The sequence below is a fragment of the Necator americanus genome, chromosome III (assembly GCF_031761385.1).
Source record: "Necator americanus strain Aroian chromosome III, whole genome shotgun sequence".
NCBI lineage: Eukaryota > Metazoa > Nematoda > Chromadorea > Rhabditida > Ancylostomatidae > Necator > Necator americanus.
In genome coordinates this window covers 35,531,430-35,551,265 of record NC_087373.1, presented here as the reverse complement: position 1 = coordinate 35,551,265, position 19,836 = coordinate 35,531,430, and the positions used below count along the sequence as shown (strand labels likewise).

At 40.3% G+C, this 19,836-nt stretch overlaps 5 protein-coding genes across 6 annotated transcripts; 1 reads left to right on the top strand and 4 right to left on the bottom strand.

Annotated features, from left to right (window-relative positions):
- Positions 1–37: 37 nt before the first annotated feature.
- On the bottom strand, positions 38–4,941 carry RB195_012008 (uncharacterized protein; the record flags this gene model as incomplete). The annotated part of the gene is made up of 14 exons (XM_064193669.1): positions 38–179; positions 249–379; positions 864–1,021; positions 1,076–1,176; positions 1,242–1,322; positions 1,376–1,464; positions 1,961–2,079; positions 2,141–2,189; positions 2,245–2,358; positions 2,728–2,901; positions 2,957–3,073; positions 3,319–3,423; positions 3,953–4,067; positions 4,745–4,941. 14 exons carry the CDS (start codon positions 4,939–4,941, stop codon positions 38–40), a joined length of 1,692 nt encoding a protein of 563 aa, XP_064051252.1.
- Positions 4,942–7,296: 2,355 nt separating this feature from the next.
- RB195_012007 (uncharacterized protein) lies at positions 7,297–7,740 on the bottom strand (the record flags this gene model as incomplete). Its single annotated transcript, XM_064193668.1, has 1 exon — positions 7,297–7,740. The coding sequence occupies one exon, from the start codon at positions 7,738–7,740 to the stop codon at positions 7,297–7,299; it is 444 nt and encodes a 147-aa protein (XP_064051251.1).
- Positions 7,741–9,362: 1,622 nt separating this feature from the next.
- Positions 9,363–10,018, bottom strand: RB195_012006 (uncharacterized protein; the record flags this gene model as incomplete). Its single annotated transcript, XM_013453372.2, has 2 exons — positions 9,363–9,913; positions 9,967–10,018. 2 exons carry the CDS (start codon positions 10,016–10,018, stop codon positions 9,363–9,365), a joined length of 603 nt encoding a protein of 200 aa, XP_013308826.2.
- A 1,245-nt stretch (positions 10,019–11,263) lies between these two features.
- Positions 11,264–11,677, bottom strand: RB195_012005 (uncharacterized protein; the record flags this gene model as incomplete). Its single annotated transcript, XM_064193667.1, has 1 exon — positions 11,264–11,677. The coding sequence occupies one exon, from the start codon at positions 11,675–11,677 to the stop codon at positions 11,264–11,266; it is 414 nt and encodes a 137-aa protein (XP_064051250.1).
- A 311-nt stretch (positions 11,678–11,988) lies between these two features.
- On the top strand, positions 11,989–19,561 carry RB195_012004 (uncharacterized protein; the record flags this gene model as incomplete). 2 transcript variants are annotated; one of them, XM_064193665.1, is made up of 14 exons in its annotated part: positions 11,989–12,058; positions 13,494–13,598; positions 13,838–13,992; positions 15,040–15,205; positions 15,288–15,454; positions 15,543–15,665; positions 15,749–15,877; positions 16,109–16,218; positions 16,281–16,442; positions 16,710–16,796; positions 16,881–17,030; positions 17,136–17,261; positions 17,324–17,407; positions 19,465–19,561. In XM_064193665.1, the coding sequence occupies 14 exons, from the start codon at positions 11,989–11,991 to the stop codon at positions 19,559–19,561; spliced, it is 1,731 nt and encodes a 576-aa protein (XP_064051248.1). The 2 variants fall into 2 exon arrangements, with proteins under 2 accessions (XP_064051248.1, XP_064051249.1); XM_064193666.1 differs by lacking the exon at positions 11,989–12,058 and adding an exon at positions 13,343–13,430.
- Between the last annotated feature and the right edge of the window lie 275 nt (positions 19,562–19,836).

The following is a 19,836-nucleotide window of genomic DNA, read 5'->3' as shown; positions in this document are numbered from 1 at the left end:
TAAAGCAATATATTTGAAGTAGAAAAAGAAAAACAGATCATTCTGAGCAGAGGTTTGTTGCCCAACTGAGCGGCACCCACGATGGTTTTGTCTCTAGTTCATTGATCAGGTGAATGAGTTGTGTGGTGCTTTCTTCGAGATCCTTATTAGTGATAGTAGCGTCGAAAAGATGACCATATCTGGATTTGTTCAGTTCTTGGCAATTCGTTTTCTTAACATATTAATAATTCAAAATAACTAGAACAAACTGTTTGTAAAGCATCGTTCCACCATCGATAATCTGTTGTATTTCTGCATCCGAAAACATTCTTGTTATACTGGTTCTTTTCGACTGCCCAGAGGAGCCACGTGGAAGAGATGCATTCACTCCTCGAGTATTCTAAAAATTCCCTGATTTTTAATGAAGACATTTAAAAACAACCGTTTTCAAAGATTCCTTCATCTGTGAGTATTAGAGATATTATCCATCCTTGTAACGATTCAAGGAAGAAATAAATACGTGCGTGCTGATATTTGAAAATGTAAAAGAAGTTAGGCTGGGAATTCGATACTTTGTTGTGTCGCAAGGGAACAAAGGAAGAATGTTTTAAGGGATATCAAAGAACACTTTACACTAGTTAAATAGCAAAAGCAATGAGTTGTATTCGCTAGTGAACATATTGTAAAATCTTTTTTGAATTTGATTTTTGAAAAAAATTTTGAAAAAAAGAAAAGATTTTTGAAAGGCACCTGAACTGAAATCGAGCTCGAAGTTTAAAAAAAAAACTTTGAGCTCGATTTCAGTTCAGGTGCCTTTCAAAAAAAAAACGTAGATAGGAAGCTTATTTCGCCATTTCTAATTGCATCCACAGCATAAAACTTACCTTAAAGGTGGCTGCATCAGGCGGTTGAATGAATACAATGAAAGGCAAGAACTCATGTGTCCTTAGTAGTTGAAGCGCCAGTGGGTGAGGAGTTATCAATGGAATTCCAGCCTGTTGAGCATCCCGCACAGAACATAGTGCAGTTCCATAGAGGTTCCCTACAACGACCGTAAAATAGGATTTGCTGCTAATTTCAACACACTAGCGCATACCCCGAAACTCTCCAAATTCGAGCATTTGTCCAGAGTAGATCATTTTCTCCATGACCGATCTTTCGGTGAAATAATAGTCCACACCTTCCACTTCTCCAGTTCTGAAAATAAAGGGGGAAAAGTTGTATTTTGTGGACTCCCTTCCGACAAAAAATGCTTTAGAAACCTCTTAGGTCTAGTCGTATGTGGAACGGTCGTGGTGAATCGTCGCGGATACCGGGACAATAAGCGACGTTTTAATTCATTCCTTGAACGGTAACATATAAGGAAATGGAGGAAATCGAATGGGGGTAAAGGTACCTCCCAACTCCTGGTGGTCCTACAAGGACTATCGTTCTAGAAATACCAGTTCGTGGAAATAGTCGACATACAGACTCGTAGATATCTGTCTGAAAATACGTTGCTTTTGCTTTTTATGCTATCATCAAGAACAAAAACTGTGGATTTGACACTGATAGCCTTTCCCAAAATCTAGAAAATTTGAAAATACAAGCATCAGCCAGGCGTTAGTGGTATTGTTGAGGAAGAAGCCAAAGACATAAAGAAAATATCCCAACAATCGTATTTTGTGCATTTAAGATGGCAGTAATTCTGAATTCTGCGTATATGATCTTATGCTATAAAATACCACCGAAACGGAACTGAAAATAGAATAGAAACACTAAAATACCTCAAATATATTCCTTAAACCCTTTCATTTCATGTATTTCCTTGCAATCGATTCATCAAAAAAATCTTAGAATTGTGTTGTTTGTCAAAAGATTTATTCGTCTGCATGGAAGAAAAAGCGTTCCCAGCTGTGCCATTTATCACACTTCATTGATTCATGTTTCATAAGAAAAGCGATGATCTAGAGAAGTATTGGGGTTAAAATTCAAACAATACCTCGTGATTACTTCCGGATCGGCTCGATCCTTGACCATCAGTCGGCTTTTGTTCACTTTCTGACACTTTTTTCGTGAGCTGTAGCGCTTCAGAAGGTATAATCCCTATGCGCGACGATGCTGTGACACAAATTTCATCGGTAACATTTTTAGCGAGAACCATGAAAGAACGCTCAACTACCTTTTCCATCCTCAAGGCTGGCAAAAGCACCATTTCCAATACGTCGTGCCTTAAATGACAAATTTTCTAGCCGACACAAATTACACAAAGAAATAACGCCTTACCTGCCACCAGTGATCATCATTACATGCTAAGAGTTCTAGGATATCACCTATGTTAAAGGAAAGCGCCACTTCAGGACAAGGATGCCGACTATCTTCTTTGCCTTTGTAATCGAACTAAAATGAATCAAATATCGGAAGAAAAGAAGGAACGCTCATCAATTACCGATAAAGCGAAGTGACGGGGATGAGAAATGAGAAAATAGTGGTTCATTTTGTCTCTACTAAGCTCGGCCACTATTTGTGCTTCTCCTGCTCGGAGAAACCGCAAAGGAATCGGATTTTTATACGAGTTTACCGGATGAGAATGTTTTTTTTTCTTCATTACACAGAGAGTTCGACCAGGAACCTAATGAAAACGAAAAAGAAGATGAGTGTGATGAACTTTTGTTTGTTTTGATACGAACAAAGCCAGCAACATAGGAAATATCTTATAGTACACTAAAAATAACAACAACAAACGAAAAAAAAAAAACTGAAACCTACTAAAGCGCGCAGGTAAACATGTGGAGTCCCGTTCTCAGTCCGTGTTGACATATCGGCAGGAACCAACTTCAACGATACACTACCCTTGTCTACCCGATTCAAAATCCGAGCCACATCGTCCACGGAAAGATCAGAAGCAGGCAGACCATTCACTTCCAAAATTCGATCACCTTCCTGAAACAACACCGTTATTGTTGTACATAACATGTGATATTCGTGAAAGGTAAACCTGAATACAGCCACTCCGTGCCGCTACACCACCAGCGATTAATCGAGCGATATAAATTTTACCGTGATCGTTTCTTATTGTTGCTCCTAGTGTTTCGTCTCGTTTCACGATTCGCACCTAAAATAAGCAGTTCTGCAAGGATTCGCAATCAAAACATTCGCGAAGAGGTTCTAGAACCTTTCTTCTAGAAAGAAAATATGCAATAAATGTGTATAACAACAATAAATAAATGAAAATAAACTAAGTGACGCACATTCGGGGTAGAAACAGTTAACACTTTTTAAATTACAGACTTTCTTGTTAAACAGTAAAGTGCAGCTCAACATAAGATAACATTACTGAAACAGATCCAGTAAACTCACAACTTTGACAACAATTCCCTCGTCTTCGTCAACTTCGAAAGGAACAGATGGCAATCTTGGCAGATATCGATTAGATGAAATATCTTCTGCGCTGATTAACACACCCTGAACAAATCTTAATCATGGTGACAAAAAATTGGTCCTAATTACTGAAAAAAAAACTGTTTGCAAAAATAACTAGCAGTGCACATACGTATTTCTGCAAAATATTGATATGAATTGAGGAAAACAACGAATTTGTGCTTTAGAGCGTTATTCTGCAGTTAGAGTAGATCACAAGTTGGTAGTAATTACAGTTATTAAGAAATCCAAGGTCATTTACTACACATATTAAACTGACGCTTGCTGAAGAGATGAATTCATAAGAACAACTAGCAACACTTGTTTTACAAAGCTCTCTGCCAAGATTTCAAGCGAAGCTTAAAAATATGTACTAGCAAAGAAGTAAACAATGAAATAAGAAAGACAGAACAACAAACATGTTGTTATCATTCATCGTGATCAATTGAACATCGACTATTGTTGTTAGTGACGAGATCTGAGCGATCTCATCACCAACAGCAATAGTCGACGTTGTTCAACGATGCCAACTGACTATGCAATTTCTCTATCGAATCGGCTTTAATGATCTTACCCGAACATGCGGGCGGTTAAGCAGCGCAATAAGCTGCTGTACAGCTGCTGACTTAATGCCGGTAGACTCCCAGTCGCCGATGAACCCGTCACATAATGATGTTGTTTCGGAGGCTCTGTAAAAACGTTTAAAAATTTTGGATAAAAGAATAAGAAGAGAGTTAAATGAATAAAATAAAGAGAATTAATAAAAGCAGAAAAGTCAGTAATGATGGGTAGTATGAATGAAAGTACAGCTGTGTGCAATAATGAGTCAATGTAAAGTACATATGAGGGGAAAATGTAGTTGGGGCGAGGCACTCAATGGTGCCCTTATTTCCCGACGTTCTAACTTACCTTTAGTTTACATGTCAGGGATCCTGTATGACTAATGCTTAGGCCTTGGGGCCCTGACTGATTTGATTATTAACTTCGAAAAATAAGGGCGACATTAAGTTTAAAGAAGTACGTCTATTTCTGTTGAACAAATTAGATATTACAGCTTCAAAATTCTGCGAAGTTAAATCGGATTTTTCTCTATTTAACCGGCTCTTTAACCCCATTAACGCTTATGACGTATATATACGTAATGGAATGAACTTTTGTACAAGTGCTCGCCACCTAAGGGGTTAAAGAGAATGTTGAAAATAACCTTTGAGCTAAAAAATAGAAAATAAAAAGTATGAATGCGAAAATGTCAAAAATCAATTCCTCTCGTTCTTAAAAATAACACTTCTGTTTTGAAACATTCCACAAAAACATATGAGAAGACAAATCCAGAGATGACAGGGATCAATCGGATCATCAAACTCACGCATTGTCAATCTTCAGTTCCCCAGTACTGACAAGTTCTTGTAGGCAACGAGCGATATTTTTCTGATCTTCTGACAAACTTTTCGGACGGGATGATTTTTTCCCGTACTCCTCGAACAACGTATGAAGAATCGCTTCAAATTTTCCGACAAAACTGCCCGAGTCACTAGTCGACTCCTTTCCTTCCCCATTATTCATTCTTGATTAATTACCATCAAAGTGACGTCATTTTTGAATGAGTGCGCTGGAAAAAAAAAAACAAAACTTCATTTTCAAAAAACAAAAATTTACTATCAAAGAAAAATGTTGATGAAAGTTAGACTGTCATCGAAGGTTGACTCTTCCCTAACAATCTTTGAAAAGGAAAGAAATGTGAGAGCAAATAAAAACGGGGAGAAATTAGAAACGGCGAAGCACAACAAGGAATTTACAAGAAAGAATGAAATTAAAGCATCTCTGAAGATGAAACCGTTGCTTGGTCGATAAAACCAACACGAACAAGATTAAGAGCTTTAAACTCTTCGTGTCCGATGATCCCACGTTCAATATGCTAGCGTGATCTGGGAAGGAGATCGTTCCTCAAGATTCTTTGAGGAATTTTTTCTCCAACAGAGACGTTTATCAGATGGAGATTAGTAGGATCCACGAGCGATGAGGCAAATCTCCAAACTGTTGTGATGTACGCGTTTTGAAAAGAAGAATTTCATGAAGTAAAGAGAGAGAGAGAGAGAGAGAAAAGAGAGGAAAACAACATTCAAGGAACCAGAAAAACTTATGGATGAGAAATTTCTCGTCTCGTAGAGAAACAGCTGCCAAAGAAAAGTTATGCTTCAAATATTTGAAATCTCAAGCAAGCATGTCAACATTTTTCACATGAAATTTTAAAAAATCACATCCAGAATCGGAAAAATCTAAGTGGGTCAAGTAAAATAAATAAATAAATAAAGTAAGCAAGTAAAATACAAGAACAAGTAAAATAAATTGATTAATTAAAGAAAGAAGTGATGAAATGAGTTAAATGATGAGAAAAGTCGAAAATAAGAAAGAGAGCGTAGAGGAATTCTTCCAGAAATACATGATGAATTAATACGGGTTAGATTACAGCTATTTACTAAAACAAAAGCGAAAAGAAAACTAAATAGAAAAATTTTAAGCTAAATACACGAATGAACATTGTTTAAGGTCTAGGCATAGTGCAATTACAGCGCACATTGGCGTTGTGCCAAAAAGCCAGCGCAGGTGTAAAGTGAAGGTGAGAGGGAGTTCTGGATTGACGCTGTTTTCCTGAGTACAAAGAAATTTCTTTTTCTCCGACAAAGGTTAGCGAAGTACACACAAGGTTCTTGGGGCGTGGAAAGTTTTTTTCTTACGAAATATCCACGCCGGGGAAGAAAAAACCGAGTTTGATTTTAGAAAGGTGAGTCCAGGTTGAATGGGTTGCTCTGAGTGGGAGGAGGTTGGTCCGTACGTGCGTCCGTCCGTCCGTACGTGCGACGGGGACTGGCAGCGGTCGAATTGAGGGCAGCGAGAGGATGCGGCAGCTGCGGCGGCGATGCTCCTCCGCGCCGCGCCGTATGTGACTCATTTTCGGAGATTTCCTCGAATTTGTTAATTCTCCGTCGCGCCAGCTTTTCGCCGCGCGACACGGCAAGTGCAACGCTAATTCGATTTGGATTCTCATTCGAATGCAAAAGATGTTAACGTCGCGGAAAAGAAAGAATACTTGACGTGAATTGAACACTAAGAATTTTTTTTTCTCTCTAGAAAATCTTTAGAACAACTCAGCTCGCCACCGTCATGTCGCATCTGCTGCGAACGCAAATAGAACCGCCTAAACTGCACCCCTTGTCACTGGGAAAATATTAATTTTTCCAGATGTTTATCGGGAAATTTGTCGAGATGAGAGATCCTTGTCAACTGTGAATTTAGTGAAAATAGGGAATGAAAGGGGACGTTCAACAAATCAACGTAGGAATAAGTTTACAAAGAATCCCCACGGCAATAAAAATAATAATACCGAACAGTTGGATGACTGCGAACTCTAAAGAAATCTTTCGATGAGTTTCGATAAAACAGATCATAAGATTAAGGTTATATAGAAGCTGCAAGTTAACAACAATCCTATAAGTTCATCCAGAAGCACTACTTCACTTACCAGGAGCAGTTGGACGGCTGAAACCCTTCGAATATGCAGTAGTGCAGGAAATGCCTTGTCACTAGTAATTACTGCTTATTACAGCGATTTCGTATCCTTGTAACTGAGCCGAACAGCGGGAAACAACAGCAAATAATCTGTTTTGTTGCGTGCTCCTTCTTAATATTGCTCTTCTTATTTACAAGTGTTCTGTAATAAATATTAGATTGAGTCAAAAGTTCTCGGACAAATTGACAATATTTCTATTCATCTTGCAATTTTTAAACGATAACTGTTGATTATTTGAAGTATGCCTCGTTGGCATCGATGATCTTCTGCCAACATTTAGGTCGTAGATGCCCTTGCCCCAGAACGCTCGGGACTGATCCTTGAAGAACTGTTCGAGTGCCTTTTTGATGTCATCGTGGATTTGGAAGTCTTGCCCATCCAGATGACGTTGGAGATAGGAAAAAAGGTGGTAATTGGAGGGAGCCAGGTCCGGGGAATACTGTGGGTGTTGTAAAATGGTCCAGCATAACTTCAACTTTGGTCGTTCTTGCAATGTGCGACCGAGCGTTTTCGTGCCGGAAGTAGATTTCGTGCTGCTGCAGGCGTGCATTTTCGAGATTTGCCGTTAAATTCCTCAGTTGCTCAATGTAGACGTCTGCGGTCACTGTGCATCCCTCTGCAGGCAGCTCCCAGTATTCGACGCCGTGTACGCTCCACCAGATGAAGAGCAGAACCTCTTTTTTGGCGTGTACGTGGTTTTTAGTACGTACTTCTAGCTGGAGCGTGCTCCTTGTAAACTTCCTGCAGACGTCCATCAAATCTTCCTGGGCGTTTTTACGACAATACTCCAGCATACAAAATCCCCGTATCACCTAACACGATTCCGTGGGGTCGAATGCTCCACCTAAAACGTATCACCTCAGATCCGGAACATAAGAGCCACGTTCTAACGTACCTCGCCGCAAGAACTAAAGCGGTTTTCACGTCGTTTTTTTTTACGACGATTAGGGAAAGATGAGCGAATCCACACGTAAGGTTTCGCACTCTACTGTCCGAACATTGCGCTTTCGCTGTAGGTTCCGCACCACGTAAAAATTGTGATTACGCCGATTTTAATCTTCGTAGGTTTTATCTATCAGACAGTAAATCTCGTCGTAAAAAGAACTAATAGAGAGATTCTTTAATTTCACACAAACTTTAATAAATGGATAAGAATGCTTCGCATTTCCTACTCTAATTTTTTCCCCAGTTGATCTCATCGTTTTTATTTGTTACCTTGTTTTCTCCTCATAGAAGCTAAGAGAAAAGCGATCCTTCGATGACACTTTCATATTCATCAATATCTATTTTTGACCGTAAATTTTTGTGGACGAAATATAGTTTTTGTTCAGCGCACTCGTTCGAAACTGACGTCAATTTGATGGTAATTAATTAAGAATGAATAAAGAGGAAGGAGAGGAATCAACTAGTGACTCGAACAATTTTGTCGGAAAGTTCAAAGCAATTTTTCACGCGCTGTTCAAAGAATACGAAAAATCACCTAGTCCGAAAAATTTGTCAGAAAATCGGAAGAACGTCGCTCGTAGCCTACAGGAACTCTATTCGCAACGGCCAGTTGAAGATCAACAATGTGTGGGTTCTCTGGACTCGTAGTAAACCTTTGGCGAAGTGGGTTCAGTTTTTCGATCAGATGTGAAGTTGTGCGATCGTCTAAGTTGGTCCTATGACGAACGTTGTCGTAAGCGTTTTCTAATTGTTCCTATGCTTATTCGCTCTCGAATGAAGACCTGTTGTTATCAATCGCTCAAAATCTTACTAAGTAGTAAAGTAAGTTGAACAACAGCATACAGCAAATAATCTGTTTTGATGCTTTCTTCACATTATTTTCTTTAATATTACTACTATTTTTTATCATTTTCATTTTTTATTTTTATTCTTTTTTATGAACAAGTGTTCTAAGTGAAAATAGAGTGGGTTTTTTATTGATATAAGGAGCTGGCTGTCTCAGTTTCAAATAATCATGATCTCTAGAAAGCGTATTCGGACAACTAATGTGTGATTTTTCATACTGTAACACCTTATTAAAGGGCATCGTCGCTGATGTAAGAATAGCACTTCTATTACACGTTGAAGTAAAGTAAAGTAAAATCACTGGCGTATCAATCGACTTGGGATGCGCCAACACGTTTTTACTGCAATTCGTAAGCGTTGCGGTTTTGGAACGCGTTTTGGCCCAAACAATGACTTGCGGGGGTTGGCCGATATGCCAAGCCGGTGTTTTTATCCTCCGAAACAAGTTTGGTACCAGATCCATCTAGGTTGATGGTCTTGGTTTGCACTAGGGCGGTTTCGAACCATCGACCGTGATATTTATCTAAAATCTTCTGTATGTTGGAATGGTTTGCTTACACGTTTATTGATCAACCATAATTCAAATAACATTTAACAGTGCTTCATAAAAGAAAAAAAAAACATTTCAGTATAAATCTTCAATCTCTTTCAAAGCCGTTCTGTGTTCGACTCTGGGGCAACGGGGAACCACATTTCCATATTTTCCATTAACAGCTTTTACGATCGACAAGAATTCCTCTATTTCCCATTTATAAGCACCAATACCACTGACTTCTGACACTTTACTTCTGATTCCAGAGGCAAGACCTCGAAGTGCATTTTTCTCTTGAGAAAGAGGACAAGAAGTCGACAACACTTCCAAGAGTGAAACAGCAGCATCAAACAACTCTGGTATTACTTCAGCGCCGCCTCCCGATAAATGTCTGCTTTGGAAAAAGTACGCAATTGTGTTCAGAACACTTCTCAGACAACCTCCTTCTTCGAGTTGCGCGGAACGAAGACTACTTATTTGGGCATCCGTGAATAATAACCAGCTCCAGGTCAAGGATGTGGGTTTCGGATTAAATCTTAGAATTATGCTCGCCTTCTCAAAATTGTTAAGGGAATTCGTCAGCATATCCCTATCAGAAGGCGACACACAGTCGCCAGTTGTGCAGTCTTTACAGATGCGAGTACCTAGAACAGCAGAGATTATTAGCCAAAAAATAAATGAAAAAGATTAAGCGTACCTTGAGTAAATACTACTGGAATAAGAAGAAGTGCAACGAAAGCAACGATCATACTAAACGGAATAGGACTTCATAAATATCGGAATATTCGATTATTTGGCGAAGAAGATTTATTTTCGGGTAAAGCCGACATCAGAAATTGTTTAAAACGACAAGAGTGCTTGCTTTGGCAGTGTGTTTTTCAACATTAAACGCATCACCCAGTGAATCTGGGGTGGTGCGGAATTTAGGTGGAGAGTTCCCATACGGGGTTCTAGATTATGAAGAGAATGGTGATTCTGTCCATTTTTTCCTAATTCCCGTTAAAAAAAACGGCCACGAAGATGCGGCGCATGCACAAGGCTGGCGCGCTCCAATCGAATTCTTTGTAGAAAATAGCGCGCCGGAACGCCCGAAGTCGTATTTTTCGGGCCGTTTTTTTACTGCAATTAGGAAGAAGTAGACGGAATCACCCTGCTCTCCGTAATCTACGACTTCGTATATGCATAACCCACCTGAAACTCGCACCACCCGAGATTCATGGAGTGATGCCTTTAACGAAATGTAATGGTTTTTAACGCGCGTATGGAGTTAGGAGATCGATTCCAAATGAAAGATTTTGCGGATAAAGACGTGAAAAAAGAGACGTTTATCGTAATATGTGGAAGTGTCCGTTAATGCAATATTGGCGTCTTTTTATGCACTAAGACAGGGAGCACATTGAATTACAAATGTAAGTTGAAGACGTGGATAGGCAGCGGCGAGAAAGAGTAGAATATATTTATGCTTTTACGAAATCTTTGAAGGCACGGACATTGTTTTGGTTCAGGAAATAATTTCTTGGCATTCCATACGTGTGTCAGGATCACTTATGGCGTATCTTTGCTATGATTGAAACGCTGAATCCATATTTGAGGAAGCTTCAAGCACGCCAAAGGAGTCTAAATGTAGAAGTATTTCTCGTCTTCAAAGCATAACAACAAACAAAAATAGTGTTTGCCCCCTAAGGTCCTTTAAGAGAATGTGCTGCTGAAAGACTACGAAATTTTACGCACTACACCGGTTAACACTGGAAATATATGTCCCTCTTTCTTGACCGATTAACATTGACTCAATCGGTGGGGTAATATTATCGCTTGACGCGATTCCCCGCATCTCCACCGAGGTGGGTCCTCCTTGAGCATAACTCTGCTCAACCTTCTCGATCTTCATCAAGAGCTTACACAAGATCCATCTATTCGTTACTATTTCACATGCTGCGAAACCTGACGTGAACTGCCCACCGACGTCGAGTGTGCTCAGGTCCTCTTTTACCACCTCAGTCCAGAACTTTCGTTTTCGGCCGGGTGCCCTGTTTCAGTTTGAACCCAAATGACTCCTCAGAACACGCACTTTGAACAAGGCGGTCTGCTTGTCTCCTTAGTATGTGACCAAAGTAGTGAAAATGATTTTCTATAATCATTTTCGACGACGGCATCAGATGTTGACACTTCCCATGTGTCATGGGCATGTACAGCACATCGATTTCCGCATAAAGATCTTCATTCCAGCATACTTCAGTCCTAAAGTAGCCTAGCAACCATCTAAGCGGCTTCCTTTCCGCGCAATCAAGCATCTCCATCACTGTAGAAGGTGTTGTCCAAGTTTCCGATCCGTATGGTATGATGGGACAAGTTGTGGATAGGTAGACTCGCAACTTGACTTCATTGGTGATGGGACCGACAACAGGCATTTCGTTACAGATGTGGATGTAGACGTAGCGTTAGTGCACTTTTGCTGTAAATCCCCCTCATACCTGCTATTGTTTTTCAGCATACAAGCATCAAGAACTCATCGACAAGTTCAATCGATTTCCCGTCCAACCTAATTCTTGCTGGAGGCCTCAAAGAGATATTTGCGCTTTCCGGGGACGTAGACGTAGCCCATGGGGTGAAATTAGCTTCGATACATGGTTGACAACATGTTGAATGTGCACAGTGCTTTTCTCGAATAACAATCTCGCTGGCATGCTAGAACAAAGGTAATCGTTCAAATGGCACCCTGATGGCGCTAAGACGATATCAGCAGGGCACTGATATCGACTGTTCTTCGCATGATTTCATCGGTAGCGAAGGTTAAAAGGAAAGGTCCTGTCGCTGGTCCTTGTGTCACCACCTTACCTCACTCCAGTTACGGTCACGTCAAAACGACATGAAGCACGGTAAGGTTGCGTAAGCAAGATGGGGCCATTGCGAACTGCAGCAATGAACGGTGGTAGAATGTATCTTCACTCGATCCTAACCGCTACGCACCGCTTTTAGCGCAACCGCTTACGCAACTGCATCGTGGTTCATGTCGTTTTAACTCTACTATAGCACTCTATACGATGATGTACAGCCGGCGTGTAGTGTTCGAGCTGCAGCAGTTGTTGGTTGGTCCACGTCACCAAGTAGACGAACTTTCGTGGTACTTCATATGCGCAAAGCGGGTTGAGAAGACGGCCCCGATAGGAAAAGTCGGAAGCGGTTTCGAAGTCGAGAAAAGCCGAACTGCATTGGCTTTCCTCTAATTGAGATAAACATACATTTGCACCTGATTTGTTCTGAAGAATATTACGAAAACGTGAGAACTCAACACATTTGGATACATGGGACATATTTCACCTCAAAGAAGTTTTTCTGAACCATTCATTTTGCCGTCCTTCAGTGAAGCAGAAGCATCAACGATGCGTCCAAATACAGCTCACGAGGAAAATGTAGTTGTTGGGGGGTACTCACTGGCGCATTTATTTCTCGACTCTCTAACCTACTTTTTTCTCTTAGTAACTTTAGTTTACATGTCATAGATCCTCTATGACTAATGCTTAGCCCACAAGGCCCTGATTGATTTTATTATTAAAGGCATCACCCCACGAATCTGAGGTGGTGCAGATTTCAGGTGGAGTATTCGTATACGGGATGGGAGACTACGGAGAGGGGGGTGATTCCGTCCATTTCTTCCTAATTGCCGTAAAAAACGGCCCGGAAGATGCGGCGCCGCACAAGACTGGCGCGCTCCAATCGAACCTCTTGTACAAAATGGTGCGCCAAAACGAATGAAGCCGTATCTTCCGGGCCGTTTTTTACGGCAATTAGGAAGAAATGGACGGAATCACCCCCTCTCCGTAGTCTCCCATCCTGTATACGAATACTCCACCTGAAATCTGCACTACCTCAGATTCGTCGGGTGATGCCTTTAACCTCGAGAAATAAGGACGCCATTGAGCGCCCTCCTCCCTCCCAACTACACTTTACCACAGCTCACTTGGGGAAAGTTTTCATTTTACCGCGGAACGATCTAACAACAAAATCCACAGTGTTCACATGGAAGAAACAACCGGTTCTTGCTCCTCACACATCATGCTCCAATCGTGTTCTCTATGCTCTATTGCGAAGAAACACTTTCGTTTCAAATCTCATCAGCTGTTCTATTTGTTGTTGGAGGGTTTGGCGCTGGGGTTTCTCCTCGTCTGTTCCTCTTCTGCTCTAAATGATCACATTGATTAAATGCCTAAAGAATCACATTTCCAGAGCAATTGATGGTGTACTGGCTTCGGACCCCATGTCTGGTTGTCTGCTTATTACTTATTGCACTCTTCCAGAGGTGCTCATTCACGGAGATTTGTCAAGCAAAAGGTGGGACTCTAGTATCTCTTGTCCGTTGGTTTAAAAAAAAAGAAAATCTTATTGAATCTGGAGGGAGATGTCGCGGTTTATGTGATATAATATGTCGTATATTAGCATGGATTGAACGGAAAAGGGAATTTAATCTCGTGGTTGACGTTGAAACTCAGTATTGTCCAGTACATACTTTTAAAGAAGCTGATATGGAACTCTGGTTTTCACGATTCCTTTACACAACGTAGTGATTTCAGAGCTAGAAAAATCGCGGTGGATTGTTCCAGCAAAGTTGACGAACGGATTGGACCTGTATATTCATCGTGGATTAGAATATAGCGCAACGAGAGCCTTTACTGATATCTTCTTGCAACTTAATCTGACTGATGGCGATACATATGACCTTTATAAGGTACGTTTACAATATGCTGCCTTTTGGTAATGTCGTTTTGCTTGGTTAGGTTACCGAAGTTTCGCATAACTGATTACAAGCCTTTAATCGAGAACAAGTAGGAGATCTCAAGCTTCAGAAATTAGCTACATGAGACACTTTCTTTTAAATTCCTTTGTGGATTGCTGTTTTCAAAAGTTTTCGCAAGTAGTTGAAGTACTTGAAAATGAGTTCTATCACTATTGTTTTTTCTCACAAATTTTTATGAAATTTGAATTACACAACTTGTGGCCTTTATATAAACCGTAGCATACACTGCATATGTACTGCAAACTGTAAATTTTTTGCAATTTTCTCTATAAAACAGAGTAAACATGGACGATGGTGTAGTCGGGTGAGAACGACTTAACGCACGGGTACAGTTGCGTAAGCGGCTGCGCACTAAGTGGTGCGATACGGATCCGCTTGCGGTTAGGATCGAAGGGGACCATCGCTAACACAACTCATCGCCGCATTTCGCGATGGTTTCACCCGGATCCCAACAGCAAGCTCAACCGGGATCGAGCGCTTACGCAACTGCGCCGTTCTTCATGTCGTTTTGACCCGACTATATCTGAATCATATCGGTGGCGAACATTGTTTACGTTCCATCCTAGTCATACTTTTTCTAGAGGCTTAGTTGGTTTAGACTTCTTGTACTTTGCCGTTGGGATGATATTTTAAAACAGCATTCTAAATTTCGATGATGGAAGAGTATGTATGGAAAGATTTGTGATACTAAGTGTTCTTACGATATTGTGCTTCGAGTGCCCATGTTCGGCTGTGGTTGAATTTTGGCATGTTGAATACGTAGCTTTTTTTATTAATTTGGTTGAGCTGCAGCCAAGATTGGTACTGATCTTTTTAACAACTAACGTTTCGTTGTAGTTGGCGTTGTCACTTTCGTCAAGAAAAAAAGTTTAGTTGAAAATGTCCGCCACTGCGAAACCTTCCGATGGTGTGATGTTTGCAATTGTAGCCAACCAGCTAAATAACTATTTCTTTTATCACCTTCTTCTTCGTTTTAAGGGTGACAACTGCTCCATCGTTGAGGAAGAATATCGTGCGGATAATCGAATGTTTGGATTGCTTAAAGGTGTGGACCTATGGGAAAGTCATCAGCTGAACGTTTTTAACGACACAGTTGTTGGAGTGGTGACACATTTACCATACACTATTAGTGCAAAAGTCTTGAGTAAGTCTATTTTTCTAAGTTATTTTGCTTATAGCTGAGTTTCTTAGTGATTTTACCTTTAACCTGATTTTCAATTATTCAGAAGTTAACTATGTTCGTTTCGGCGTTTTCGCAGCTGGAATTCTTTTATTTCTATTTGCTCGACGTCTTGTGCGGAATGCTGTGTTTTTCTATGGAAGTGGCTGTTCTTTTGGTTTATTGGCATCTCTACTTATTCTAGTTTTCATTGTTTATAGATTTGCGCCAAAGGTCCGTTACTCAGAAAATCCTTGTTTACTCCTGTTTACTAGACTTTTTTTTTCAACAATTTGAATGTTGATTAGCCATTTATTTGCAGAAGTTAATAGGTATACCTATCCTTATTGGAGGATGGTCATTAGCTATGTACATGTTACATTTTGCTTGGAGAAACTTCGCCACAGTAGTCGTACAGTACCAGAAATATCTAGCTGCTTATATGGTAACGGGTGCTTCTAGTATATTTAATATGTTTTGTAGGAATTTGGACTCCAGGAATGCTACTGTGGGTCTAAATTATTCCAGGTCACCGTTATGTCGATTTCTCTTGCAATTTGCTATAAAAAAGGTCCACCTAAGGACAGTCGTTCTCTAGACATTGCTCAGTGGACTATGCAAGCAGTGGCACTATTGCTTATTTATGCGTCTGCTCAGGTAATAGAAGCTTTCACAACTAGATCCTTCTGTAGAAACATAGTACCTCTTTTTTGAAAACTTTTCGAGGATTTTACAACGCCAAAAATTACTGTCAAAAACGATTCTTGTAAGAAGTGCAGTGATTACACTCTTTCGACTACTTTTTTTCTGTAGATCTTACCTGGTTTTACTTGCCTCAGCGTTTACATCTGTATTTATTCGATTCATCGATATTTTTTTACTCGTTAGGTCCAAGAGGTGTCTGTTGGAGTCATGACTATTTTGGTTCTACACCAGCTCTCCAAATCCTGGTTATGGTCTTTGATTTGTTCATTAGCTGCTGCATTTCGATACATCTGGTAATTTATGTTATAATTTTATGTTATCGATTGTCATCTTTGTGATCTACTCTTTCTTTCAGGAGAAAAGTGTTTCCTCCTAAGCGTCGCCTCCTGACTATGGAAGAATATGAGAAAGAGGGCTTAGAAACTACGAAACGAGAATTGGAACGATTGCGGGAGTACTGTCGCAGTCCTGATGCAGATGTGTGGAAAATTACCAGCAAAGTACACGATCCGAAAAGGTAAGGATCAGGTGATCTTTTTTTTCTGATGGAATTCTTTTCTTCACGGGCTCTTTTGACTACTGTTTGGGTGAGGGGAGTTGCGCAAGAAGAAATTCATTGGACATGAGATCTATAAGGTTAACCCCCGGAAGACTACTTTCTTGACAGATGTTTTCGTATTCGGACGATATACATCGTTCTCTATATCTATTTAGCTCATCACTTTTGGTTCGCTTCAGCTTTGCATCATTCTCAGCCTTTTGTCTATTTACGGACTTTTTGAAGATTTGCGCGCTTCGTTGACGGTAAGGAACGGCATGTATTGGAAGAAGAAGAGGATTTATATGAATCGGACGCTGAATTCTTGGATCGGTAAATCTTTATTCATTGGTTTTGTATATGTAGTGTTACTGATTCTCTGTTACAGTTTTTGTTTACTTTTGTTCTTACCTGCAGTGAGGGTGACGAGGATGACGTGGAGGACGATGACGACCGTAATTTTGGGGTTAGGAGATTCTATGATGGAGATGACGATGAATGGGAAGAAAGGATTATAGTTAGACGGACGCCTAAAGTTCGAGCTGAAAACTATCCATCTCCAAGGAAGTACGTTTTTTAACCGTATTTCTGAAAAGTTATATGTGTTCTCACTCTTAAATCAATTGGGAGTACTGCAAATCAGTTTTAGAGATGAAGATCTCGTCTTTCTAGATCTTTGCAAAATGGCTCTCATCTAATAGAACTCACACCTAACTCGCGATCATACTATCACGATAGTCCGAGGTCACAGAGCTCTACAAGGGTAGCAGGGTCAACATCAAAGCGATATCAAGCTGGGTACGTCAAGTTAAAAAGTCGTTACTGTATTGCATCTCTTATCACCATTTATTTCTCTTTAGGAGAGACAGAGATGACATAAATTATAATTATTCCTTCACTCGGAAATACAGGCAGACACCAGAACTGCAGAAACGGACGCAAAAGTGAGTTTTTAGTGCAGTTAATGGTTTTTAATGTTGTTTTTGACATTTTCAATCATACCAATTTTACCGTGGCTGCTGCACGTATCACCCGTTTTACCTGATAATTACGAGGTCGTTTTGCTTTTATCAGGCTACTGTAGTATAATTAGATATTACAATAATATTGTAAAAATACTTCAAACTGCCGTTTTGAAAGTTCCTTCTTTTTGCAGCTACTAGCGAGCTTTTCAAGGAATACCTTTTACTTGTAATTTCTCCTCAGTATTTCGTTGGGCCCTAGTTCAGACAGTTGCGAGGGATAAAACTTCGAATATACTGAAACACGTCCTCTAGGTATGTCTAAAGTCCACACAAAATCACACCTTGACCTCCGTTGTCGTCGATTTGTTCGAGTACGCGCCAATAATTCCTCCATTTGTCCCGATCGCGAGCGAAAATCGTCCAGTGGTTTCTCCTTTCGCGTGGGATACGAAGAGCATCAAATTTTTCTCTGAAGAACATTGTGAGGAAGCATGACGACAGGTTCGGCAGTCTTTCTGTATTGCGTTTGATATCATGTATCCCAGTAGCTCATGGGTCTGGTCCTCCTGTTGTTGAAATGCTTCAAGTGTCCGTCCCACCTTATTTTTTTTTAGCAAGTGTGCGTGTGCGTAATCTTTGATAATCTCTAATCTTCGATAGCTGACGTAGGATAGAACTTCGAATCCTGTCCCCCACTTGTGTGTGTGTGAGATATTCCTAGCGTCAGTCTTTTGATTGGGTGTTCATTGTCAATCACTTCATTTTCTTACTTCATAGGAACTGCCCAGGTTTCTGAAGCATAGATCGAAGTAGGAATTATTAAATCATAAATTATTAAATTAATAAACTAGGAATATGATTTTAAAGATGTGAGCACAGAGTTCCTGTTCTTCTTCACTACATACATAGATGCAATACTCAGAGCCTTTACTCTGACCTTTCCGTTCAATTTTAGACGGCTGGCGAAGGGACCCCCCACCCCTTTTGGACGGTTGATGAAGGGACCCTCATCACTTGAGCTCCATCCCGTGAGCTAAATCCCCTTCACCTGAAAAGGGTCCGACTTCTCCCTTTAAAACTAACACCTATGACTACATCCTCGATGTATCTATGCGCTGCTCAAGCCATTGGTTTCATTCTACTCAACTTGGGCCCAGGCCGTTCTTCATGTTAATTTCCCGACCCAAATAGACGTAGCTGGTGCCTCTAGATTGTCTGTCGGAACACAAGGCTCGTAAAAAGTGGAAGATCACCAAGATCGTGTTGTTGTATGAGAACGAAGATGCATATGACATCTTCAACTATCGTCCAATCTGCTCTCAGGTTTGAAAATGTGTTAGACGAGCGACGGCCGTGCGAGCAAGCAGGCTTTCGAAAAAGATTTAGCACGATTGATCACATCCACACTATTACAAATGTCATCGAAATATCACCAGAGTACTAGATGCCGCTATGTTTCACATTCATCTAATTAAAGAAGACCTTCGACGGTTGACGTTATGGGGATCTTTCAACTGCACGGTGTTTCAGTCGTTTTGACCCGACTATATTATTTGGTACTCGCATACTCTTAGATCGGGAAATGACCAAAGATCAACTGTGGACAAATTATTCTGAGGCACTCGCATCGTCAAGTTAGACTCATTTCACATACGAATAGCTTGTGGAGATCCACTACTATCATCAGATCGTATTTGATTTCTTTAGTAACATAATTAAGACGTCTTCGCCAGTATTTGCGGTACGAGTTCTCGTCTAGCTTCGTAGTTACCAGATCATGTATCTTGCTGTATGTATGTATCAAGGCTGTGTCTACTGTGACAGATTCGAAAAAGCGAATCTGTGTCTGGAATTGCATCGTCGGACACATTTTCACCCACTCTTGCTCAGCTGATCGCATTGATCCAAAGTGTTCCTTTACTTTTTTTTCTTCTCTCATACGAGATTCATCAGTTCCCATCACAACAGTTTCAATTGCGAGAGTATAGAAGTTTGTAGACAAAAGTTAGGAAAACTTGGAAAATCTTTCCTTTCAGACGAACCGCACCGTCGTCTTCGAATGAATTTCTCAGTTCAGATTCAGATGACATTCAAGAAGCGGACCTTTATCCGGAAGAACAGTTTGACTATTAGCAGTATTATTTGGTTGGGAATTGAAGTATATTTTTTGTCTCTGTGATTTTACCGATGATCTTAGAAATAACTTCTTTATCCGGCTTTCCTTCAGATGCATATTTGTTGAGATGTTCTCTATTTGCATTTTTCCCGGCCATTCTGTTCCATTTTTATGGAATTTTGTAAGAGATTAGAACAGTGGTGACGCGTTTTCATGCAACAAAAATTGAGCAGAGTTAACGCTGAAGGTTGATTGAGGTAGTTGTGAAGATAACGAAGCACGAAGTTTGCAT